The 27463-nt window shown below is 35.8% G+C and overlaps 4 protein-coding genes and 2 pseudogenes across 4 annotated transcripts in view; 4 read left to right on the plus strand and 2 right to left on the minus strand.

Annotated features, from left to right (window-relative positions):
* Positions 1-189, plus strand: part of LOC141844860 (disease resistance protein Pik-2-like) — a 2679-nt gene extending 2490 nt beyond the window's left edge. The window contains exon 2 of the mRNA XM_074732840.1: positions 7-189. Within this exon, the coding sequence (XP_074588941.1) occupies positions 7-189 (183 nt within the window). The remainder of the gene's footprint in view (positions 1-6) is intronic.
* Positions 68-1032, plus strand: LOC141844861 (disease resistance RPP13-like protein 4). Its single transcript, XM_074732841.1, is given in 3 exon segments — positions 68-588; positions 591-915; positions 993-1032. Coding segments are annotated over 3 exon segments (765 nt in total). The 5' UTR covers positions 68-188.
* Positions 1033-4594: 3562 nt separating this feature from the next.
* On the minus strand, positions 4595-18158 carry LOC141845542 (mannose-specific lectin-like). Its single transcript, XM_074733601.1, has 2 exons — positions 17591-18158; positions 4595-4753 (listed from the first exon to the last, which is right to left on the minus strand). Exon 1 carries the CDS (start codon positions 18138-18140, stop codon positions 17628-17630), a length of 513 nt encoding a protein of 170 aa, XP_074589702.1. The 5' UTR covers positions 18141-18158; the 3' UTR covers positions 4595-4753; positions 17591-17627.
* LOC141845543 (uncharacterized) lies at positions 4749-5377 on the minus strand. The gene has a single exon (XM_074733602.1). It carries the CDS (start codon positions 5330-5332, stop codon positions 4823-4825), a length of 510 nt encoding a protein of 169 aa, XP_074589703.1. The 5' UTR covers positions 5333-5377; the 3' UTR covers positions 4749-4822.
* Positions 7494-8292, plus strand: LOC141844862 (auxin-induced protein 22D-like; annotated as a pseudogene).
* Positions 18159-20612: 2454 nt separating the features above from the next.
* On the plus strand, positions 20613-21422 carry LOC141844863 (auxin-responsive protein IAA31-like; annotated as a pseudogene).
* Positions 21423-27463: the final 6041 nt, after the last annotated feature.

A 27463-nucleotide genomic window follows, 5' to 3' on the forward strand; every position in this document is an offset into this window, starting at 1 on the left:
ATCAAGAAATTGAAGGTTCAAGTAGAAGAGGTCAGAAAGAGGCACGATCGCTATTCCCGCCCAAATGAAGCCGCCGTCAGTGTGGACGTGGCGAACAGATACTCCGATCCACGGACCATCGGCCAATTTGTAATGAAGCTCAACTCGTGGGTATCAACCAAAATAAAGATCAGCTCATCAGATGGGTGATGGACGAGAACTATACCGAGCTTACAGTGATTTCTCTCGTCGGCTTCGGTGGTTTAGGAAAGACAACTTTGGCTAAGACAGTGTATGATGATCCTATTATCGTCGGAGGCAACATCCAATCTCGAGCTTGGATCGCAGTGTCACAAAGATACAACATCAGAGAGCTTCTCAAAAAGATTATTCGACAAATTTCTGTCAACGAGCAACGAATCCGAGATGTTCTAGGGTGTCAAGATGCCAATTTGAACACAGAACAACTTTTGAACATGATGGACGAGTCACAATTGGTGCAGACAATCAGAGACCATCTCCATGGAAAGAGGTATTTACTAGTTTTTGATGACGTTTGGAGAAGTGATGCATGGAAAAGCCTGAGCATTACATTACCATCTGGTAAAGAAGAAGTAGGGTCATAGTGACCACTCGCAGTGAGGAAGTGGCAAATACAAGTTGTTCTCATAATCGTCAATTTGTACTTAAAGTCTCTTCTTTATCATCTGAACTATCTTGGGAGTTATTCTGTAGAAGAGTATTTGAAGCACCAAACTATATTTGTCCTCCCGAATTAGAAAATATTGGCAGAGAAATCTTACAAAAGTGCAATGGACTTCCACTTGCAATTGTGACAATCGGAGGTGTTCTGGCTTCAAAGGTTGATAATAAACTTGAGGAATGGAAAGACTTACGCGACCATCTTCGTTTGGAGATACAAACTAATGATAAGCTGTCGGAGATCAATCAAATACTAAGTTTGAGTTACAATGATTTACCTTATGATCTCAAACCTTGTTTTTTGTTCTTAGGCATCTTCCTGATGTACTACTGCGGAACCACTACCCCTGAGCGGCCGAGCAGAGCCCTGACAGAGCAATTGCATACACCCTCCTGATGTACTACTAACCTATGAGTGGTAGTGTGTGCAGATCATGTAACTGGCGACGAGCTCAAACTACAAAGGAGCTGATGATCGCCAGTATGCAATCATGCAAAATGGTGCATGACACTAATGTATGCAAGATACATCTAATAGATAATCAATGCCAAGTAAAGAACAGTATATCACTACTCTGATGAACTTATATACACATGGCTAGTATCAAGATACTAAGGAACTAAATATGTATCAGGTATAAATGGTATATAACATATGTAAGCAAGTAGTGACATACCAGACATATATAAAAGCATGTCAAGAATACTACCAGCTATAGCAAAACTATACATGTCAAAGAACTTATCTAAAAAGATAAGAGAAGATACCCGCCTTCCGAATGTAGTCGGTGATCGTAAAGAAAACCTCCGTCCAAAAGTTCAGTACCAAATCAATGTCCTGTAATTAAAGTAAATAATTTTTCTAAATACGATGATATGTATATGCATATTTTTCATCAAATAAAACCTTAGCTGATTTTTCTTTATATTTGTTTAACTTCCTCTAAATTAACTTATTGTTATTGCCATGCTATCAAAGTCCATACCAGATCCATTGCACAAGTCTTTATCTTTAGCCTCAGCTACTGGTCTTGTCCAAGATGTATAAATTGGTAAGTTAATTTCTCAAAAAAAAAACCCCATGCTTATTCATTATGCAAATGACACTAATCTTTATCAAACCTGATGAGAAAGAGCTGTTGTACACCAAGATTAGTTTGGCTCTTTACACGTTTTTAATGGCCTCCAAATTAACCATGATAAATCGATGGCCACTTATATAGGCAAAGGAAAAGATAGGGGAAAGCATTGATAGAGACTTTTGGAGCTCAGGAACACAACATATACTAGATTTCAACTTGGAATCAGGAAACTGAGCAATACCAGCAGAACTGAATTCAGAAAGTTTCAGTCAAGCTTAAAGCATGGAAACATATATTCTTATCTATTGGCGGAAGATTCATTTTAATTAGTAATATACTTGGTCATATGGCACTATAACAAGCATTTTCATCCTTCCTAAATGAGTGATTAAAGAGATTGACAAATTCGAAGAAAATTCCTAAAAAATACAAGAATCGCTTACCTCAAATCAGAAAACCCTAAATCCAAAACCAACTACAGTTCTTTCACCCTGTCCACACCACCAAACTCCTCAATTCCTTCTTGCTGCCGAATCCAAAAGAAACCCTCAGCAAACTGAAGAAATCCAACCCAACAGCAAATACCAAAAATGAAACAGGACCTCACCTCCATCCCGTTGCTCAACGATGACTAGGGAAGGAAGCTGCAGAGGGTTGCGGCTAGGGAAGGAGATCGGTAGAGGGTTCGGCTAGAGCACAGAAGGCGGCAGCCGACGGCTCTATTTCCGGAAGCACGGCGACGAAGGATCGCCGTGGTCGTCGCTCAGGAAGAAGGAAGAGGATGTAAAGAGGCGGTCGGCTTCCCTGGTTGCAGGCGACGAAGCAAAGAGAGGTCGCAGCGGTGGGAAGAAGAAGGAAAAGAGGAGGAGAAGCAGAAGAAAAGGTTGCGTCACGATCGGCCGGGTAAGAAGAAGAAATGGAGGAGGTAGCGTCGATTTCGTTGCGGCGGAGAAGGGGAAACGCTCGTGCGTTTTCGACCGGAAGAAAAAACGCCGTAGGGGTTATGGATTCCTAATGGATTTCGGGTTTTTAAACCCGAAATCCATTAACCTTTTTTTTAATTTACTGTATTTTACATTCTCCCCCACTAATAAAAATTTGATCCCCAAATTTTGACATTTACTATCAGCAAATACTAAAATGGATATGAAGTATACATGCTGAGTGTAACTACATACATACCTCAAGTGAAGAGGTGGGGGTATCGAGCTCGTATCGTATCCTTGAGCTCCCAAGTAGCCTCCGCGTCAGAATGATGTTGTCATCCAACTTTAACGAGCTGGATGGTCTTCCTCCGCAACTGACGCTCTTTGCGGTTCAAAATTCGTACTGGAGCCTCCTTGTAGGTAGCATCAGGCTGAATGGAGACCGATACATCTGACAGAATATGTGCTAGGTCTGGTACGTATCTCCTCAACATAGACACATGAAATACCTCGTGAATACCGGCCAAGGACGGGGGTAGCGCTAGGCGATAAGCTATTATTCCAATCCTCTCTAGAATCTGGAAGGGACCAATGTATCGTGGAGCTAGTTTACCCCGAAGGCCAAATCTCTTCACCCCTTTACACTCTGTTTGGATGGAGTGAGGGAAGGTTCATTAACGGAAGGGGAAGGAAGGGGAAGGGAGGGAAAGGAAAGGGAAGGGAGTTATTTATATTTTTCTTGTTTGGGAGGAAGGGAAGGTTTATTAACGTAACATGTGCTACCTTGTTTGGGAGGAAGGGGAAGGAAATGAAGGTTAAATATATAAAATTACAAAAATATCCTTATTTGTTAAAATAGATCTACAATATAAGTTCAATGAGTTCGTCAATAATTTAGAAATCTATATATGAAAAAATATATATAGCTCATAAGATTAACAAAAATTAATATTTACAATTTAAATAAATAAAAAATTTAAAAAATAATAAGTAGATATATAAAAAATATACAAAATACAGAATTTGTACATTTTGGTACGATAAAAGATAAATCAATATTTTTAGATATATTTTTATAAAAATTTACTGATGTAAAAATTTACGACGAAGGTCAACATCGAGGAGTGCGAGTGATGAGATCCTGTGACGACTACGTTATGTGACGAGGAGCAACGGTGCAAAAATCTAATAGATAAGTTATTTTAATAATTAATATTTTAATATAAGGGTAAAATTGGAATAAATATGTTTTAACATTTCCTTCCCCTTCCTTACACCCCAAATCGGAGTGTAAGGAATTGTGCCTATTTATGGCCATGCAAAGGGAAAGCTTACCCTTCCTTCCCCTTCTCTCCCCTTCCCTCACTTCTTTACAAACAAGGTTACAAATTCCCTTCCCCTTATTTACGAGTTGGTTAAATGGCAAGTGCTTTACCTACATGGACATCCAAGGAATCCTTCGCTCGAATTCAATTGATTTTATAAATAGATCAAGTACCTGCTCAAGAAGAACCAACTGATTGACTATTACCATTCATTTCATTCCTAAAAGATAGAATCCTACCCGATCACCTGGAGCAAGCTCGACTACTCAAGAAGCTGCAGGCTACACATTTCACCTTTGTCCGAGATTGCTTATATAAGAAGGCTTTCTCGAGAACCTTGCTAAGATGCCTAAATCCAAAATATGCTGAATACGTCAGGTAAGAAATTCATCATGATATAGTCATTCTTTATTTTCTTGTAGCAGTTATTTTCTATTGAGTTCGATTGAACAATGGTGCAATGATGTAAGTCTGCCATCTGCATACCAATTTAACTACGCACTGAGGCAGTTCCTCGTCGAGCTCAGTGCCGATTGCTTTGCTGGTGGTGCTGTAGCTAGTTCTTAGAACACTGCTCAGGGTTTTATTTTTCATCAATCATCATCGATGCATGACGGAAAAGAAGCTACATAAATAAGCTCATCAATTCACACCAAATTAAGAGTGCAACTTCAACACAAGAAGGAGGCTAGCGCGGTTGCGGAGCTAGCGAAGTAGTTAATTAATTTATTTATGCGGCCTCGCTTCTCATTCATTTTATTTATCGAAATTCAAAGCGAACGATATGGTTCATCGTGGAGCCGATCAGTTAATTGTTGATCACCATGGCGATCTTCCGGTTCTGGGGCTCGTCGGCGGCCGGGACGACCACTACCGGGGCGGCGGAAGTGTCGTTCCGGCCGTGCTCGACGACCACGACGCCTTTGGAGTTGGCGGCGTTGGTGGCGGTGGCCCAGCTGGGGCAGCCGTAGATGACGACGTTGCGGTCGCGCTGCAGGACGAGGACGAAGTAGCCTTGCTGGCCGCCGGTGTTGCTCGCCCAAATGGCGTTGCTGTTGCTGTAGATGACGAGGTTGCCGTCGGTCTGCATGCGGAGGACGCAGTTGTAGCCGCGGTTGTAGGTGCCGGAGGACCAGATCGCCCGGCCGTAGTCGTAGAGCACGAGGTTGCAGTCGGACTGCATGGTGAGGGTGTAGCTGCCTTGGTTGAGGGACTGACCGCTGTACAGCGTGTCGCCGGAGTAGAGAACGTTGTCGGCCATGGAGGAAGGCAGGAGGAGGCCGAGGAGGAAAGCGGAAAGGATGACGAGGCCAGCCATGGTGATCAGTCGGATCGTCGAGCGCAGGTTGCTTGATCCAGATCTGCAGCTCGCTTCTATTTATAGACGACGAGGAGGTAAATTGAAGGGGCATCGTCCTCCAGTCTCCTCTTTTCACAAAACTTGTCAATATAAACACGTTTTTTACTTTTTTTTTTTTAATTTTATTTTATGAATTATTTAAAAAAAAAGGTTTTTTAGGTCTCAAAACCAAGTTATGTTTTTAATTTTAATTTTTTAAAATTATAATATGTTAATTGAAGGGGCGTAAAAATTCGAGGAGGTAAATTGAAGGGATGTAAAAACTCGAAACAGTGAAAAGATTTCATGGAGGTCCCCTCCCTTGAGACCACATGGAGGTCCCCTCTCTTTCCACGATACTCGTCGATGTAAACATGCCTTTTTTTAGCTTGGGCAAAATAAGGAAACCTATGTGAAATCGTACTTAAAACGGCAATTTATTAAATTCGTGTGAATAAATTTCAATATTATCCACTTTAATTATTTATTTTTTATAATTTTCAAAACATCTATCACATTCTCATTATATTATTTTCTTTTTTTGACTATATATATTTTTTATAAATTATAAAAATTAAATATGTGAAATAGATAATATATAGGTAATATTGAAATTTTCTCACATGCCATTGTTAAATTATTTATAAAATCACAACCAAATAACTACTCGATGATGTATTTATGAAATTGTCTCTAGGGCATAACTAAATTGGTTACGATGAAGTAGATTTATAAAAGAAGGCAAAGGTTTGAATCTCGACGAAGTCAAGCAATACCCTCCTCCATCATGATCAACTGCAATTTCTTGATTTTCCTCACTGATAATGACGGAACTAAATTTAAACCTACTTTTTTTAGCTATAATAGAAATTATTATTATTATTTTAATTTTTTTCACTTGCATCCTCTCTTTCATCTTATGTAATTTTGAATGGGCCCCCGAGCTAAAGCCCGGGTAGGAATATGTGTGGCTCCGCCCTTGCTCACTGATGGTAGTGGAGGCCGACCGTGTAGGATCATTGGGATGGTGGATTTTCCATCTTTTGCAAAAGATAATGTATTTATGATTTCATGATCAACTCAACTACTTCAGCAAAATGTAAAATTCGTCATCCCAACGGCTTTATATGGTTGGTCTCACGATCATATATTGTGAAAAGGTAAATCGAGAAGTTACAGTCGATCACTATAAAAGAGGGTATTATCACAGCTTCATCGAGAGCACGATCAACTCAACTACGATTTTGCGTCCAAGCGATTGAGAAGAATTGGCTATGAAGTTGTAGTTAAGTGAGACCATTTGATCAGCTTTCAGAACGTTTGATTTGAATATTTGAAAAATTAAAATGCGTGGTTATTATTTTTATATTTAATATTTAAAAACTCCTACGTATCTAAAAAGATACGGTAAGCCAAAGAAACCTTGTTTTTTAATGTAAAAGGACCTGTCAATTATTTACAAAAAAACAATATTTTTTATCAGAAAAATATATTTAAAAAACTCGGCGACGCGTGTCCGATGGTCCTCCACTAATGAACCCGGTACAGTCTGTTGCCCTGTAGACAGCGATTCAACAATCATGCACGTTACGCCCTTTGTTGCTGACGAGGAGAGGACCCACCTACACAGGCCAATCATACAACCACTCTCATCTCTCATATAATTTAGTGTTTCATAGTGATCCGTTTCGTCCCAATAAACGGCATGCATCCACTGACAATAAAATAATTGGCACGTGAAGGATTCAGATCCGGATAAGGATAAACGGTATTTTATAGAATCACATATTTGATTTTGAGTATTATTTAAAATATGTATTTTATTTTTGAATTAACTAAATTATATATTCTTTTTCATGGTCTTCTCTACAATATTCCTTTTCTTGTTCCACTGTGCATCCAAATAAAAAAATTCTAAAATACTTTATTTATTCCATTAAAAAAAAATCTAATCTCTCAACCCTCCTTCATCTCTATCTTGACAAGTTTCTTCTATGCCCCCTTTGTTTTCGTCGAGCAACACAAAGAGACACGACAAGTCGATAATAATTTGATTCAAAAGTAGAGTTTTAGATCGATTTATGATAAGCTTTGAGAATCAGTGGTATTTCTAATCGAAATTTAGAAGAAAGCGAACGATATGAAAGTCGTGGCAAGCTATGTCAAGGACAATGAGCTACGGCTTGGTCTACCGGGCTTCGATGCGTTAGAGAACCAGATCACGAGGGACGAAAAATGAGCGCTTTTGGAGGATGAAACTGATTTTGTTGATTCTTCGCCAGAGGATGACTCCGATCGCACGAGTGTCGGTGCGTCCCTAGTGGCGAAATAAGTTTTTTGAATTCGGATAAAAAATGTGAACTTTGTGCGGTTTAAGGTGCTTCTATTGTTTTTAACCGGTAGTTGTCCGATGAAATGCCAGCGGAGATGGAGGCGAATGCCGCTTTGTTGTTTGTGAAGGTTAGGATGGATGAGGCTCCTTACTTGAGAAAAACTAACCCCAAGGTTTACAAAGGGTATAAGGAGCTCAGGGAGGCATTAGATAACATGTTCCAATGATTTTCATTAGATAAGCAAGCATGACTTAATTGCTTCTACTACCACAAACTGATATGTGTTTATATTCCTCAATAATTATTATTATAAATTATTGATTCTCACATTTCTTGCAAGAGAAGTATCAAGAAAAGAATATTGTAATGGATGTGAATATGTCATCACTTACAAAGACAAAGTTGGTGACTTGATGTTGGTTAGAGATGTTCCTTTGGAGTGAGTGTCATATACTAATTTGTGTGTTTTTGAGGAACTATTCTTTTTTCTTGTAAATTAGCAAGAATTTCTTTAATTACTATTTACAGAAAATATTTATCTCTTCTTACAAAAGACTAAAGATAATGAAAGAATTTAAAGAAAGAGACATGGAATCAAGACAGTAAGAAGTCTATCAGCCGTACAAAGAAATACAAATGAAATTTGAGTGTTTACTTCATGAAACTATTTATTTTATCAAAGTTCATAGACACTGAATAGAAAAAAAAGATTAGAAGTAGATTTTAGATCACCTTATCATCACTATTCAGATAAGAAGTTAAAAATATGGAAAAATTTGCAAGATAAGAGCTTAAATATTATTCAAGCATGTATTTAATCGAGAATATCATACATGTTGTATATATGATATGCTATTGTTGTGTGAAAGAAAAAGAAACTATCAACTTGAAATCTATTATTGTTTGTCTTTTGTAAATTGATATTTGATATGTTATAAAATGATCTTATTCTTTTATTTGAAAAATATTTTATCTTAATTTATGTTGGTAGTGAATTATTATTGTAAATTGATATTTGAGAAACTATCAGACGAGTACTTTTATAAAATGGTTTTGGTTTTAACATATTAATGAACTAATTTATGGTGTCGGTCAGTCAGTATGATCATCGTGGCCCTAATAATGAACTTTTGATATCATTTCTTATACTTGAATCAAGTTGAAAAAATCATTACTCTCAATATAGTATATCACATTGTTGTTTGAGAGCATGGAGATATTCAAGAGTATTAGACAAGTACATAGGTATTTGTTTAAAATTATTCCGAGTTAAATATGAGAAAAAATTATGACCTATCAAAGTTTATCTAGTATACACATGGTTGAACCCGAGTCAACCCAAAACCTGATTGTCGATGATTTTATTTACATTGTTGCTAGTCTACAAAAGACCAACAACACAACCTTCTGAGGTCATAACTTTTGACTCGGATTGAATCACGAGACACATAATATATCAAATCAAAGATATCTAAATGATCTTCGATTTGATATATTGTGAGTCCTATAGTTCAATCTTAGTCAAAAGTTATGTCATCTCAAAGTTTAGAGTTTAACATTCACATTGTAGCAGCTACAGTTTGATAGCTACTACAACTAAGATGCCCATGGTTTACAAAAGACTGTGTTGCTGGTCTTTAAAAGATCAGCAACAACGTGTTGCTAATCGTCAGAAGACCAGCAACAACGTGTTGCTGATCTTCAAAAGATCAGCTACAATGTATTGTGGATCAATTTGACATATTGTAGTATAAACTTTGAAAGATCATAACTTTTGATTTGAGTTGAATGATAGGACACACAATATGTCAAATTGAAGATCTCTAAATGACCTTCAATTTGATATATTGTGTGTTCCGTGGTTCCATCTAACTTAAAAGTTATGACATCTCAAAGTGTAGAATTTAATATTCACATTGTAGCAGTTACGAAATCATAAATTTTAAACTTTGAGAGGTCATAACTTTTGACTCGGGTTGAACCACGAAATACATAATATATTAAATCAAAGTTTGTTTAGAGATTTTTGATTTTACATATTATGCATCCCATTGTTTAACCTGAATCAAAATTTATGATCTCTCAAAGTTTATGCTACAATATATCAAATCGATCTGCAACACAATCTTCTACAAACCATGAGTATCTCAGCTGAAGCAGCTACGAAACCGTAGCTGCTATAACGTGAATGTTAAACTCAAACTTTAAGAGGTCATAACTTTTGACTCAGATTAAACCATAAAATACACAATATGTCATATCAAATTTTTCTGAATGAGCTTCGATTTGATTGTGCACCCCGTGGTTCTATCAGAGTTAAAAGTTATGGTTGCTTAAAGTTATGCTACAATATGTCAAATCAATCCATAACACGTTATTGCTGATCTTTTGAAGATCAGCAACATGTTGTTGCTGGTCTTCTAAAGATCAACAACACATTGTTGCTGATCTTCTGAAGACCAAGAACACAATCTTCTACAAACCACGGGCATCTTAGTTGTAGCAGCTATGAAATCATAGCTGTTACAACGTGAATGTTAAATTCTAAACTTTGAGATGTCATAACTTTTGACTCGGATTGAACCATAAAACACACAATATATCAAATTGAAGCTCATTCAGAGATCTTTGTTTTGACATATTATGTGTCCTATGGATCAACCCAATCCAAAAGTTATGGGCTCTCAAGGTTATAATATGTAGTTGTAGCAGCTACGGTTTCGTAGCTGCTACAACATGAATGTTAAATCTTAAATTTTGAAAGGACATAACTTTTGATGTGAATTGAACCATGGGATATATAATATATCAAATTGAATCTTATTCAGAGATCTTTGATTTGACATATTGTACATCCCATGGTTCAACTAGAATCAAAAGTTATGACCTCTCAAAGTTATAATATGTAGTTGTACTAGCTATGGTTTTGTAGCTGCTGCAACGTGTATGATGGATAAATTTTGAGAGATCATAACTTTTGATTTGAGTTGATTGATGGGATGCACAATATGTCAAATTGAATATTTTTACATGAGCTTCAATTTGATATATTGTGCGTCTCGTGGTTCAACCCGAGTCAAAAGTTATGACCTATCAAAATTTAGGGTTTAACTTTCACGTTGTAACAGCTATGATTTCATAACTGCTACAACTGTGCTCTATGCAGTTGTAGCAACTACAAAACCATAGTTGCTATAATTGCATGACATTTCAGTTGTAGTAGCTATGAAATCATAGTTGGTACAACTATATGACAACTCAGTTGTAGTAGCTATGAAACCATAGCTATTACAAAGTGAATATTAAACCTTAAACTTTGAGAGGTCATAACTTTTGACTCAGGTTGAACCATGAGATGCATAATATATCAATCGAAACTCGTTCAGATATCTACAACTCGTTATAAGATGGAACCTATAACGGCTAGGATTCAGGCTCAAAAAATATCCTTTAAATCTTTTTCAGAGGCTCAAACTTTAATGTGATACACTATATTGAGAGTAGTGATTTTTTTTCAACTCTATTCAAGCATGGTAAATGATGTCAAAAGTGCATTATAAAGGTTATACTCATTGATCACACCACAAATGAGTTCCTTGGACTTCCATTTTTTTAAATGTATCAAATTTTTAATTTTTTGAATAATGAATGTCCATTAGTCGATTTCATCCAAAAGTAGCTAATGTGCCAAGAGATCTTGAAATGACTTCAAACAAAGACTAACATAGATTAAAATTAAATATTTTTTTAAAAAAGGAACAAGATCATTTTATAACAAAACAAATATCAATTTACAAAATAGACAAACTGTAATAGATCTCAAGTTGATAGTTCCTTTTCTTTTACATAACAATAGGAAGAAGCAAATTTTCAACGACACATTTTAAATTTGACAAGTTACAAAAGAACATATAACATAGTTTTATTATATATAAAAAAAGATGGCACATATTATATACAACATGCATGATATTCTTGGTTAAATGTATGCTTGAACAATGTTTAGCATCTTGTCTGACAATTTTCCTTTTCATATTTTTAGCTTCTTGTCTAAATATGAACAATAAGGTGATCTAAAATTCACTACTAATCTTTCCTTTCTATGTTCAACGTCTATGAACTTGGACAAAATAACTAGTTTCATGAAGTAAACACTCGAGTTTCATTTATATCTCTTTGTACAACTAGTTGATTTCTTGTTGTCTTGATTCTAGATCTCTTATTTCAGATCCTTTCATTATCTTTAGTCTTTTGTAATAAGATATAAATATTCTACAAATGACAATTAAAGATATTCCTATTAATTCATAAGAAAAGGAATAATTCATCAAACACACACAAGTTAGTGCATGACATTCACTCTAAAGGAACATCTTCAACCAACATCAAGTCATCATCTCTGTCTTTGTAAGTGATGACATATTCACATCCATTGCAACACTCTTTTCTTGATACTTCTCTTGCAATAGATATGAGAATCAAAATTTGCAATAATAATTATTGAGAAGTACAAACACATATCAGTTTGCGATAGCAATAGTAATTAAGTCATGCTTGCTTACCTAAGGAAAATCATTTGAATATGCTATCCAAGGCCTCCCTGAGCTCCTCGTACCCCTTGTAAACCTTGAGATCAATCTTCCTCAAGTAAGGAGCCCCATTCATGCTACCTTTATAAACAATCAGGCAGTGTATACTTCCGTCTTCGCCTTCAATTGTACCTTGACATTTTATTAAACAACTACCGATTAAAAAAAATATAACCACCCTACAACATACAAAGTTCACATCTTTGATTCGAAATCAAAAACTTATTTTTCCACTATGGATGCACCGACACTCCTGTGACCGAAGCCACCCTCTGATAAAGAATCAACGAAGTTAGTCTCATCCTCTGAAGCACTCATTTTTCACCCCTCGTAACCTGCTTCTACGATGCATTGGAGCCCAACAAACCAAGCCATAGTTCGGTGTCCTTGACATAGCTCGCAACAGTTTCTTTATCATTCGCTTTCTTCTAAATCATGATCAGAAACACCACTGATTCCCAGAACCCACCACGAATCGATCCAAAGCTCTAGCCTTGATCTCAAATTTTCGTTGAGTTACCATGTCTCTTTGTGTGATTGGGTGGAGACGAAGGGGATGATGGAAGAAACTCCTCGAGACGGAGATGGAGAAGGGTTGAGATTAAATTTTTTTAGCAAAAAAATAAAGTGTTTCGAAGTTTCACTACAAAAATACAAGGTATTAGCAATGAAAATTTACGACAAAATTTGCGATGAAATATATTTTGGTCGCCAGTTTACAACAAAATTTGCGATGAACAAAGTTTAGTTGCGGAAATTACGATGAACTAATTTTTATCACAAAATTCATAGCCAAATGGCGACAAATTCATGAATTCATCGCCATTTGGCGATGAATATTTGATTCGTCGCCAAGTTTGGCAACGAATCCGGGTTTCGTCGCCAAGTTTGGTGACGAATCCTGGATTCATCGCCAAATTTGTGATGAATTAGATATTCGTCGCCAAATATTTGTGATGAATCCGGGATTCATCACAAATTTGGGCGAATCCCAGATTCATCACCAAACATGGCGACGAATCCCGGATTCGTCGCCAAACATGGCGACGAATATCGGATTCATCATAAATTTGACGACGAATACCAAATCCTTCACAAATTTGGCGACAAATTCTGGATTTGTCGCCAAACTTGGTGACGAATTTCGATTCATCGCCAAAAACTCTAACTTATTCCACCGACCCGATGCCTTTCTCCTTTGCGATTTTTCCCTTCTCACGTGATTCTCTGCTCTCTTGCAACCCCGCGACCTCGATTCGTTCCTCTCCGATCCCTTCGGCAACTGCGACGGCTACGGTGAAGCGTTAGGTGACGGTGCACAACGGTAAAATCCTATCTTTCTTTGTTATTTTTCGTTCTTTCTTCCCTCTCCCGGCGGTACGCGTGCTGGCCGGGCCCTGGTGGGATGGTGGCCGGCCGCCGGTGGCTCGCTAGCCGGCCGATGGCAGTCCGCGCTTGCGGGGCGCTGGCAGACCGTGCGCTGGCGAGGCATTGCAGGGCCGGTGGCGGACCGCTGATGGGATGGTGGCGGGCTGTTGGCCGACTCGACTGCTGGTGGGCTGCTGGCAGGCTGACCATTGGTGGGCTGCTGGCCGGCCGCTGGCAGAGCACTGGTCGGCCGTTGGCGGACAGCGATCGAGTTAGGGTTGCTGGCCGACCGCTAATTAGGGTTTAGGGTTAGGAGTTGCTTGCTGATTAGGTGAGGGTTGCTGGCCGACCCTCGCTTATTAATTTCAATATAATTTTATTAATTATCTTTGTTATATAATATAAGTTTGTAATTATTTGTGCAGGTCCTATTTTGAGGTGTGCTTCAAGTCTTTCGGCTACACTCGATTGTGTTCATCAGCTTTAGATATAATTTTGTTTATTGTTATAAGAAATTAGCATGATTGACTTATCTTATGGTTGTTAATGAGGTAGTAGTAGCCTTTATATGTAATAATTTTGTTTAATAATTTAATAAATTAAAAATAAGAAAAATACAGAAAGAAAGGAGTTGGATGTATAAAAAGAATAAACCTGAACGTAGAAGTTTAACTGATGAGTTTATTGTTGGAATGAAATGATTTTTGAAAATTTCTTCTACTAAAGTTGAATTTATGGATGGAGATAAGATAAGATGTCCTTGCAGAAAATGTCACAATGGTAAATTTTTACAATGTGACAAAATTTATGAATATCTTTATAGATTTGATTTTACACTGAATTATTATAATTAGATATGTCATGATGAACCATTTATATCTGACAAGAATTATAGACAAAACATACAAGTCTCAGTAAATGGTGATTAAAGTTATTATAATCAATTTAATCCATATCAAAGGATGATAATTGATGCAGGAGGTCATAATTTCTTTCCTGATCTGAGTTTTGCAAGTTCTAGTTATCCTCAAACAGATGAACAAATATTTTCTACTTATACATCACTGTTGGAGGGGGTACAAGAACAAAATGCTCATGAACATTTGAATAATGAGGCATATATATATCTTAAATTTCAAAAAATATTAAGTGCTGCAGATGAACCTGTGTGGGCTGGTTGTGACACTCACACTAAATTATCTCTCACTGCAAGACTATTGAATGTTAAGGCAGAGCATAATGTGTCTAAAGATTATTTTAATGATTTTGTTCAAGTAATGGGAGAGACACTTCCACGTGATCACATAATGTTTACTGATTTTTACAGTATAAAAAAACTTGTGAAAGATTTATGTATTCTAGTGGAAAGGATTGATGCTTGTAGAGATGATTGTATGATATATTGGGGAGAAGATCAAGATGCAGATGTGTGCATATTCAGTAATCAAGCTAGATACAAAGTTGGAGGTCCTATCCATTATCGATGGATGTATCCATTTGAAAGGTAAAATTTTGAATTTCGATTAATGGATAAATATTTCTTAATCTAATTTTTATTTTTGATATCTAATATGATTTCGTATGTGATAAATAGATTTCTTTATCATTTGAAGAAAAAAGTAAAAAATAAAGCACATGTTGAAGCTTCTATTGTTAATGGATACATCGTAGAGGAAGTAACAACTTTTGCATTATATTATTTTGAGCCTCACGTTAAAAGCAAAAGGTGGAGACTGGGAAGAAATGATGAGGGTCCTATTGATCTAAATTTAAACTCATTTTTAATTTTTAACTATCTTGGTCGACCAAGTGGATAATGTAAGCAGAGATATTTAACTGGTCAAGAATGGCGTGCAACCCAGACATATATTTTACTGAATTATCCAGAAGTCACGCCATATTTCGAGTGAGTATATATTTTATATATTTTTTTAATTTCTTATATCATCATTATTTTATAATATAATTTAATTTTTTTGAAGAACTTTTCAACACTTACATTCTGAAATGTCAATACAAGACTTTGATCGATTTTACAATGAAGAATTTGCACTGTGGTTCAAATCATATATAAGTAGTCAATCTAACTTGTACTATAATTTATACATATGCAAACTTTTAAACATATTTTTCTTATTTTAGGTTCATGATAATCAAGCTCACCTTAGCAGGAATTTCTATTTCATCTTTCTTGGGGTTCAAAAGCATTGGTATGCACTTGACCAACATGTTTCATAAACGAATATAATTTTCATACTCAAGAATATGGAATGGGAAAGAGTACAATGAATAGTGGGGTATGTGTTTAGTCATCAGATCATGATAGAGGTAAGCAATGATTTTTATGATTTACTCGATGAAATTATAGAGGTAGAATAATCTGGATTAGAAATGTGAGTTATTTTATTTATGTGTCACTGGTTTGACCCTGTCAGAGGAATAAAGGTGTGCACCCACACTATAATTTGGTTAAAATAAAATCATAAGAGATTTTATAAAAGATATGAACCATTTGTGTTGACACAATAAGCTATTCAGGTATTCTATGCTTCGTATCCTAATTTGAGATGTGACAAAAATGATTGGTGGGTTGTTTGTAAAACTAAAGCACGGAAAAAGATTGAGGAACATTAGGAAGACATTGTATATCAACAAGATGAAGTTAGAAACACATTTCAGACTGAAGAATATATTATTTCAACATTATGAGATTCCAGCGTAGTAGTAATAAATGTGGATGTAAGTGAAATTAATGATAATAAATCTGACGACGACGATGACAATGAAAATGAGAATTTTGATGTTATTATATACAAAAAATGAGGAGATCTTTTAAAATGGTAATGAAATTTTTATAAGTAATTTAGTTTTATTCTGCATATTTATATGATTTATTGCTTATTTAATTATTTATATACTGTCTTATTGTTAAATATTTATAATTAACTGTTAATGCATTGTATTTTTTTCTTTTAAGTCATTACAGGTGACATTATTTACGCATTTAGTTTTGTACCTGCTTATATCGTAGCACATATGGTAAGTTTTTTCATATTTCTGTTTATGTATAGCAATTAATATTTATTATTTTATCTCATAACAATTTTGGTTGACGGTTTCGCAGAGGTGGTCTCCTGAGTCATCATTCCTTCTGACTCTCAACTAGTCATCCATAGTTTGAAGAAAAATTTAAAACCAAGAATGATCAACTCATGAGCTATAATAAAGCCATTGAAAACTAAAAGTTGAATTTCAAAAGGTTATTTTTTAGAAAATATCCGAAATGAAAATTAGAAGATAGACGAGTTGGTTAAAATGACAAGTGCTTTACCTACATGGACATCCAAGGAACCCTTCGCTCGAATTCAATTGGTTTCATAAATAGATCAAGTACCTGCTCAAGAAGAACCAACTGATTGACAATTACCATTCATTTCATTCCTAAAAGATGGAATCTTACCCGAGCACCTGGAGCAAGCTCAACTACTCAAGAGACAAAGCTACATATTTCACCTTTGTCTAAGATTGCTTGTATAAGAAGGCTTTCTCGAGAACTTTGCTCAGATGCCTAAATCTAAAATATGCCGAATACGTCAGGTAAGAAATTCATCATGATATAGTAATTCTTTATTTTCTTGTAGCAGTTATTTTCTATTGAGTTCGATTGAACAATGGTGCATATGATGTAAGCCTGCCATCTGAATACCAATTTAACTACGCACTGAGGCAGTTCATCGTCGAGCTCAGTGCCGATTGCTTTGCTGGTGGTGCAGCAGCTAGTACATAGAATACTGCTCAGGGTTTTATTTTTCATCATCGATGCATGACGGAAAAGAAGCTACATAAATAAGTTCATTAATTCACACCAAATTAAGAGTGCAACTTCAACACAAGAAGGAGGCTAGCGCGGTTGCGGAGCTAGCGAAGAAGTTAATTATTTATGCGGCCTCGCTTCTCGCTCGTTTTATTTATGGAGCCGATCAGTTAATTGTTGGCCACCATGGCGATCTTCCGGTTCTGGGGCTCGTCGGCGGCCGGGATGACCACTACCGGGGCGGCGGAAGTGTCGTTCCGGCCGTGCTCGACGACCACGACGCCTTTGGAGTTGGCGGCGTTGGTGCCGGTGGCCCAGCTGGGGCAGCCGTAGATGACGACGTTGCGGTCGCGCTGCAGGACGAGGACGAAGTAGCCTTGCTGGCCGCCGGTGTTGCTCGCCCAAACGGCGTTGTTGTTGCTGTTGTAGATGACGAGGTTGCCGTCGGTCTGCATGCGGAGGACGCAGTTGTTGCCGCGGTTGTAGGTGCCGGAGGACCAGACCGCCCGGCCGTGGTCGTAGAGCACGAGGTTGCAGTCAGACTGCATGCTGAGGCTGTAGCTGCCTTGGTTGAGGGACTGACCGCTGTGCAGCGAGTCGCCGGAGTAGAGAACGTTGTCGGCCATGGAGGAAGGCAGGAGGAGGCCTAGGAGGAAAGCGGAAAGGATGACGAGGCCAGCCATGGTGATCAGTCAGATCGTCAAGTGCAGGTTGCTTGATCCAGACCTGCAACTCGCTTCTATTTATAGACGACGAGGAGGTAAATTGACGGGGCATCGTCCTCCAGTTTCTTCTCCTTCCACAATACTCGAAACAGTGGAAAGATTTCATGGAGGTCCCCTCTCTTTCCACAATACTCGTCGATATAAACATGTTTTTTTTAGTTTGGACAAAATAAGGAAACCTATGTGAAATCGTAGTTAAAACGGCATTTTATTAAATTCGTGTGAATAAATTTCAATATTATCCAATTTAATTATTTATTTTTTATAATTTTCAAAACATGTATCATATTCCCATTATATTATTTTCTTTTTTCCATATTTATTTTTTTATAAATTATAAAAATTAAATACGTGAAATAGATAATAGGTAATATTGAAATTTCCTCAGATGCCGTAGTTAAATTATTTATAAAATCACAACCAAATGACTACTCGATGACGTATTCATGATTTCACGATCAGCTCAACTACGATTTTGCGTCCGAGCAATTGAGAAGAGTTGGCTATGAAAAAAAAGAAAGAAAGTACGATAGATTTGAATATTTGAAAAATTAAAATGCGTGGTTATTATTTTTATATTTAATATTTAAAAGCTCCTACGTATGTAAAAAGATACGGTAAGCCAAAGAAACCTTGTTTTTAACGTAAAAGGACCTGTCAATTATTTACAAAAAAACAATATTTTTTATCAGAAAAATATATTTAAAAAACTCGGCGTTGCGCGTCCTATGGTCCTCCACTAATGAACCGGTGCGGTGACTTTATTCTGCCAATTCATTGGCTCTGCCGTGGGGACAGCGACTCAACAATCATGCACACATTTGTATGCCCTTTGTTGGCTGACGAGGAGAAGATCCACTTACACAGGTCAATTATACATAATTCCAAAAGTCCATGTGATCAGTTTTCGGATTCTCCTCTTATTAAAAGACTTATTGAAATTCAAAATAAGATTGTCCACAGATTGAATGATATGGGGAGGGCTAATATGACTATGATAGATTGGTTTGTTGGTGAAAAAAAAAGGAGTTTCTAATGCTTATTATTTTTTCATGCCACAGGATTTGGAGGTAGTTTGGAGTCCGGTGGTGTGGAGGCTAGAAGATATGCCTAAATATCAGTTTATCTTGTGGATGTTAGCAAATGGGCACTTGAGGACTAAGGATCGAGGGAGTATGAGCCTAACAAGTTGTGTGAGTTATGTCAACTTCATGAAGAAACCAACCACCACTTATTTTCTGAATGTCCCAAGGTTTGTGAGGTATGGGGCAAAGTCAAGCATTGGCTTGGTATTGGATAAAATTTTACTTCTTTTGACGAGATGCAGCAGGTTCTTGGACGATATTACAAGAATGAGCGACAAAAAACTAAGGCGTGCTACCTCGGCATCTCTAGCTTGATATACTATATATGGGAGGCACGTAATCGAAGGTGTTATCAAGGCATTATCCCGAATTTTGATTGGATTTTTCATAAGATGCAGGTCCATGTGTATCAGTTTGTAGATCTCAAGCCACGGTAGTATCCAAGTTGTCGGTGGTTCTGTTCCTGAGATGAAATTGGTTTTGTGGTCTGTGATGCTTTGTATGACCCTTAGATGGACATGTAAGTGTTGTGATGTAGGGACATATGGGGCTATGGTGTCTTGGTGTTGGTGGTGTCATGAGTTTGATGTAGTTTCTTGTGTGATTGGTCATATGTGTGTGCCTAACGGCTAGTGCTGTCTAGGCTATGATGCTGATCTTTTGATTGTACATTTAAAAGGTCTAATGTCTTTTTTATTTTATCTATATATGAACCATTTAAAAAAAAAAGTCCATGTGATCAATGTTACAATCATATATAAAAAAATAAATTAAAAAATATAATTAATCATGATAAAAAAAATATTATCTCAATTTTATTTAAATTTAATCTTTATCCACTTTAATATATTATATTGTTTCATAATGATCTGTTTCCTCCAAATCCTAACAAACAGCATGCATCCACTGAAAAAACAAGGGGGGACATAAAAAAATTGGCACGCGAAGGATTCAGATCCGGATGAAGATAAATGGTATTTTATAGAATTACATATTTGATTTTCAGTATTATCTGAAATATGTATTTTATTTTTGAATTAACTAAATTATATATTCTTTTTCATGATCTTCCCTATGATATTCATTTTCTTATTCACTGTTCATCTAAATAAAAAAAATTCTAAAACACTTTATTTATTTTATTAAAAAAATCTAATATCTCAACCCTCCGTTATCTCTGTCTTGATAAGTTTCCTCTATGCCCCCTTTGTTTTCGCCGAGCAACACAAAGAGACATGATAAGTCGATGATGATTTAAGATCAAGGTTAGAGTTTTGGATCGATTTGTGATAAACTCTGAGAATCAGTGGTGTTTCTAATTGAAATTTAGAAAAAAGTGAACGACATGAAAGTCATGACAAGCAATGTCAAGGATAGCAAGCTACGACTTGGTCTACTGGCCTTCGATGCGTTAGAGAACCTGATCACGAGGGGCAAAAAATGAGCACTTTTGGAGGATGAAATCAATTTTGTCGATTTTTCACCAGAGGATGATGACTCCGATTGCATGAGTATCGGTGCGTCCCTAGTGGTGAAATAAGTTTTTTGAATTCGGATAAAAAATGTGAATTTTGTGTGGTTTAGGGTGCTTCTATTTTCTTTAACTAATAGTTGTCTAATGAAATGCCAAGTTGCAATTGAAGACGGAGATGGAGGCGAATGCCGCCTTGTTGTTTGTGAAGGTTAGGATGGATGAGGCTCCTTACTTGAGAAAAATTGACCTCAAGGTTTACAAAGGGAATAAGGAGCTCAGGGAGACCTTGGATAATATGTTCAAATGATTTTCATTAGATAAGCAAGCATGACTTAATTGGTTCTACTACCACAAATTGATATGTGTTTATATTCCTCAATAATTATTATTGTAAATTATTGATTCTCACATCTTTTGCAAGAGAAGTATCAAAAAATATTGCAATGCATGTGAATATGCCATCACTTACAAAGACAAAGTTGGTGACTTGATGTTGGTTAGAGATGTTCCTTTGGAGTAAGTGTTATACACTAATTTGTGTGTGTTTTAGGAACTATTCTTTTTTCTTATAAATTAGTAGGAATTTTTTTAATTGCTATTTGCAGAATATTTATCTCTTCTTATAAAAGACTAAAGATAATGAAATGATCTAAAGAAAGAGACATGAAATCAAGACAATAAGAAGTCAACCAGTTGTATAAAGAAATACAAATGAAACTTGAATGTTTACTTCATGAAACTAATTATTTTATCGAAGTTCATAGACACTGAATAGAAAAAAAAGATTGGAAACGGATTTTAGATCACATTATCATTCCTATTCAAATAAGAAGTTAAAAATATGCAAAGAAAAATTACAAGATAAGATGTTAAATATTATTCAAGCATGTATTTAATGAATGCCATACATATGTTGTGTGAAAGAAAAAGAAAGTATCAACTTGAAATCTATTATTATTTATCTTTTGTAAATTGATATTTGATATATTATAAAATGATCTTGTTCTATTTTAAAAAAATATTTTATCTTAATCTATATTGGTAGTGAATTAATATTGTAAATTGATATTTGAAAAACTATCAGATGAGTACTTTTGCAAAATGGTCTTGATTTTGACATATTAATGTACTCATTTATGGTATCAGTTAGCTAGTATGATCGTCATGGCCCAAATAATAAGCCTTTGATATTATTTCTCATGCTTGAATCAAGTTGAAAAAATCACTACTCTCAATATAGTGTATCACATTATTATTTGAGAACATGTATATATTCAAGAGTATTAGACAAGTACATAGGTATTCATTTAAAATCATTCTGAGTTAAACCCGAGTAAAAAATTATGGCCTATCAAAGTTTATCTAGTATACACATGGTTGAACCCGAGTCAACCCAAAACCCGATTGTCGATGACTTTATTTACATTGTTGCTAGTCTGCAAAAGACCAACAACATAGTCTTCTAAGGTCATAACTTCTGACTCGAACTGAATTATGAGACGTATAATATATCAAATCAAAGATATCTGAACGATCTTCGATTTGATATATTATGAGTTTTATAGCTCAATTCGAGTCAAAAGTTATGTCATTTCAAAGTTTAGAGTTTAACATTCACGTTTAACAGCTATGATTTGGTTGCTTCTACAACTGAGATGCCTATGGTATACAGAAGATTATGTTGTTGGTCTTCAAAAGATCAACAACAATGTGTTACTAATCTTTAGAAGACCAGCAACAACGTGTTGCTGATCTTAGACTAGCTACAACGTATTGTGGATCAATTTGACATATTGTAGTATAAACTTTGAAAGACTATAACTTTTTGATTTGAGTTGAATGATAGGACACAATATGTTAAATTGAAGATCTCCAAACAAGCTTCAATTTGATATATTGTGTGTTCCATAGTTCAACCCGAGTTAAAAGTTATAACATCTCAAAGTGTAGAATTTAATATTCATATTATAGCAATTATGAAATCATAAATTCTAAATTTTGAGAGGTCATAACTTTTGACTCGGATTGAACCACAAAACACATAATATATTAAATCAAAGTTTGTTTAGAGATTTTTTATTTTACATATTATGCATTCCATGGTTCAATCTGAATCAAAATTTATGATCTCTCAAAGTTTATGCTACAATATATCAAATCGATCCGCAACACAATCTTTTGCAAACCATGAGCAACTCAGTTGAAGTAGTTATGAAACCGTAGCTGCTACAACGTGAATATTAAACTCAAACTTTGAGAGGTCATAACTTTTGACTCAGATTGAACCATAAAACATATAATATGTCAAATCGAATAACTCCTGAATGAGCTTCTATTTGATTGTGCGTCCCATGGTTCTATCAGAGTTAAAAGTTATGGTTGCTTAAAGTTATGCTACAATATGTCAAATCAATCCATAACACGTTATTGCTGATCTTCTGATGTTGTTGCTCGTCTTCTAAAGATCAGCAACATGTTGTTGCTGGTCTTCTAAAGATCAATAGCATATTGTTGTTGATCTTCTGCAAACCATAGGCATCTTAGTTGTAGCAACTATGAAATCGTAGATGTTACAACGTGAATATTAAATTTTAAACTTTGAGATGCCATAACTTTTGATTTGGATTGAATCATAAAACACACAATATATCAAATCGAAGCTCGTTCAAAAATCTTTGATTTGACATATTATGTGTCCTATGGATCAACCCGATCCAAAAGTTATGGGCTCTCAAAGTTATAATATATAGTTGTAGTAGCTACGGTTTCGTAGCTGCTACAACATGAATGTTAAATCTTAAATTTTGAGAGGACATAACTTTTGACGCAGATTAAACCATAGGACGTACAATATATCAAATAGAATCTTATTCAGAGATCTTTGATTTAACATATTGTACGTCCTGTGGCTCAACTAGAATCAAAAGTTATGACCTCTCAAAGTTATAATATATAGTTGTACTAGCTACGCTTTCGTAGCCGCTACAATATATATAATGGATAAATTTTAAGAGGTCATAATTTTTATTTGAGTTAATCGATGGGGCACACAATATGTCAAATCGAATATTTCTACATGAGCTTCAATTTGATATATTATGCGTCTTGTGGTTCAATCCGAGTCAAAAGTTATGACTAATCAAAATTTAGGATTTAGTACGTTGTAGCAGCTACGATTTCATAGTTGCTACAATTGTGTTCCATGCAGTTGTGGCAACTATAAAATTATAGTTGCTACAATTGCATGACATTTCAGTTGTAGTAGCTATGAAATCGTAATTGCTATAACTGTGTGACATTTTAGTTGTAGTAGCTATGAAACCGTAGCTATTACAAAGTGAATATTAAATCTTAAACTTTGAGAAGTTATAACTTTTGACTCAGATTGAACCATAGGATGCACAATATATCAAATCGAAACTCGTTCAAATATCTATAACTTGCTATAAGATGAAACTTTTAACGACTAGGATTTAGGATCAAAAAATATCCTTTAAATCTGATCACACCATAAATGAGTTCCTTGGACTTCTATTTTTTCGAACATATCAAATTTTTAATTTTTTAAATGACGAATGCTCATTGGCCGATTTCATCCAAAAGTAGCTAATGAGACAAGAGATCTTTAAATGACTTCAAACAAAGATTAACATTGATTAAAATTAATTTTTTTTAAAAAGGAACAAGATCATTTTATAACAAAATAAATAGCAATTTACAATAGACAAACTATAATAGATCTCAAGTTGATTGTTCCTTTTCTTTCACATAACAATAGGAAGAAGCAAATTTTCAATGACACATTTCAAATTTGACAAGTTACAAAAGAACATATAACATAGTGTTATTATATCACAAAAAAGATGACACATATTTTATACAACATGCATGATATTCTTGGTTAAATGTATGTTTGAACAACGTTTAGCATCTTGTCTGACAATTTTTCTTTACATATTTTTAGATTCTTGTCTGAATATGAACAATAAGGTGATCTAAAATTCACTTCTAATCTTTCCTTTCTCTGTTTAACGCCTATGAACTTGGACAATCATGAAGTAAACACTCAAATTTCATTTGTATCTTTTTGTACAACTGATTGATTTCTTGTTGTCTTGATTCTAGACCTCTTACTTCATATTCTTTCATTATCTTTAGTCTTTTGTAATAAGATATCAATATACTCAAATGACAATTAAAGATATTCCTATTAATTCACAAGAAAAAGGAATAGTTTATCAAACACACACAAGTTAGTGCATGACATTCAATCTAAAGAAACATCTTCAACCAACGTCAAGTCACCATCTCTGTCTTTGTAAGTGATGCATATTCACATCCATTGCAAATATTCTTTTCTTGATACTTCTCTTGCAAGAGATATGAGAATCAATAATTTACAATAATAATTAATGAGAAATACAAACACAAATTAGTTTGTGATAGCAATAACAATTAAGTCATGCTTGCTTACCTAAGGAAAATCATTTGAATATGCTATCCAAGGTCTTCTTGAGCTCCTCGTACCCCTTATAAACTTTGAGATCAATATTCCTTAAGTAAGGAGCTACATCCATGCTAATCTTTATAAACAACGTAGTGTCTGCTTTCGTCTCCGTCTTCAATTGTGCTTTGACATTTTATTAAACAACTTCTGATTAAAAAAATATAACCACCCTAAAACATACAAAGTTCACATCCTTGATTCAAAATCAAAAACTTATTTTGCTACCATGGACGCACCGACACTCCTACGACCGAAGTCACCCTTTGAAAACGAATCAATGAAGTCAGTCTCATCCTCTGAAGCGCTCATTTTTCACCCCTCGTAACCTGCTTCTAAGATGCATCAGAGCCCGACAGACCAAGTCGCAGCTCGATGTCCTTGATGTAGCTCGCAACGGCTTCCATATCGCTCGCTTTCTTCCAAATCATGATCAGAAACACCACTGATTCCCATAACCCACCATGAATCAATTTAAAGCTCTAGCCTATTATTTTTTATTTCTATATACAATTGTTGTACAATGTATATATTGTTATATTGAATAAAGAAATGATGAGCGAGAATATTTTTCATTCATCTCTACTTATTTTCTTCAACTTGGTATTAGAGCGCAAGGAAAACTCCAACGATCCTATGGCCGAAATTCTGTCAACACCTACTATGACGTCGTTCGCTACCCAAATATCAACAAAACTAAACCAGAGGAACTATACCCTCTGGAAATCCCAGGTATTACCTGTGCTAAAAGGTCATTGTCTAATCCAGTTTGTTTCTGGCGAGTCTGCAATTCCAGCCGAGACGATAGTAACTCGGAAGGAAGACGGTGTAGAAGAGATCAAAACTAATCCCGAATATGAACTTTGGGAGCAGCAAGACTAACGTCTCCTCAGTTGGCTTCTTTCAACACTGTCGGAGGAAGTCTTGGCTCAAGTTGTCGGCCCCTCCTGCACCACCTCAAGATGCTTGTGGGCATCATTGGAGAAAATGATGGCCTCACAATCTGGTGCACGTCTCATGCAACTCCGACTCCAGCTACAGACGATGAAGAAAAGTGGACTATCCATGACCGAATATCTGCAAAAGATGAAATCAATCTCGGACGATCTCATAGGTGCTGGACATTGAGTTCCAGAGACTGATCTGGTGCTCTATATTCTCGGCGGACTCGGACCCGAGTATGAATCTATGGTGGTTGCTATAACAACCAAGAGAGACACTACAAGAAAAAAAGGATTTCCCGGCGGTTTAAAAATCGTTTAGCGGCGGTTTGAACCGCCGCAAAATCATTTCCCGACGGTTTACCAAACCGCCGCGGATAACGGTGTCGTTAAACCATTTAGCGGCGGTTTTAGAAAACCGCTGGAATAACCGCCACTAAAATAGATTTCCCGGCGGTTTGTTTTGCGGCGGTTAGAAATGATTTCCCGGCGGTTCTTTTAACGGCGGTTAGAAATGATTTCCCGGCGGTTGTTTTTTACGGCGGTTCAAAATACTTTCCCGCCGGTTTTTTTTACCGGCGGTTCGAAATGGTTTCCCGGCGGTTTGCCAAAACCGCCGCGAAATGGTTTCCCGGCGGTTTGCCAAAACCGCCGCGAAATGGATTCCCGGCGGTTTGCTAAAAGTGCCGCAAAATAATTTCCCGACAGTTTAAATTTTGAGTGTACAATTATAGAATTTTCAGCATGCAATAGTTTTTATAAATAAATAAATAGAAAATTTTAACCAAAAATTATAATAAATAGGAAATTTTACTTCATTAATTTCTTGCAAAACTAGTGAACAAATATGAGTCATTACACACGAATATCAAAGTTGTCAGATGTCAAATACAGTGAATTTAAGTTACAAAAAAATTAAAACTTTGCTTGTTACAAAAAAAACTGAGAAATCTCTCTAGCTTTATCAGATGTCAAATCTTAGAAATAGATCCCTCGCTTTTCCTTCAACCAGGTTGCAAATTCGTTGCTTTTTGAAAAATAGTCATCCTTGGAGAGCTCTTCAAACTTGTAAAGTAGTCATGCCTGCACAAGTACAAAAAAAATTAAAAGAGACAAACTATAATCTAAAGATCACTGAAATGAATGTTATTGTTTATCACAAAAAACTAAAAGAGATAAACTACTAAGAACAAACAAACGTATCAATAATAAAAAACTCTACAGCTACATGGACTTGTAAATCTGGAACTTCTAAAAGCTAAATCAAGTAAAGCTAA

This window comes from Curcuma longa, chromosome 14, assembly GCF_044706935.1.
Source record: "Curcuma longa cultivar G26 ecotype Majalengka, Jawa Barat chromosome 14, ITB_CL_G26_1.1, whole genome shotgun sequence".
NCBI lineage: Eukaryota > Viridiplantae > Streptophyta > Magnoliopsida > Zingiberales > Zingiberaceae > Curcuma > Curcuma longa.

Bases quoted from the DNA above. Each gene is read 5' to 3' on its own strand.
- LOC141845542 (XM_074733601.1), bottom strand. From the start codon at position 18,140: ATGGCTGGCCTCGTCATCCTTTCCGCTTTCCTCCTAGGCCTCCTCCTG.
- LOC141845543 (XM_074733602.1), bottom strand. From the start codon at position 5,332: ATGGCTGGCCTCGTCATCCTTTCCGCTTTCCTCCTCGGCCTCCTCCTG.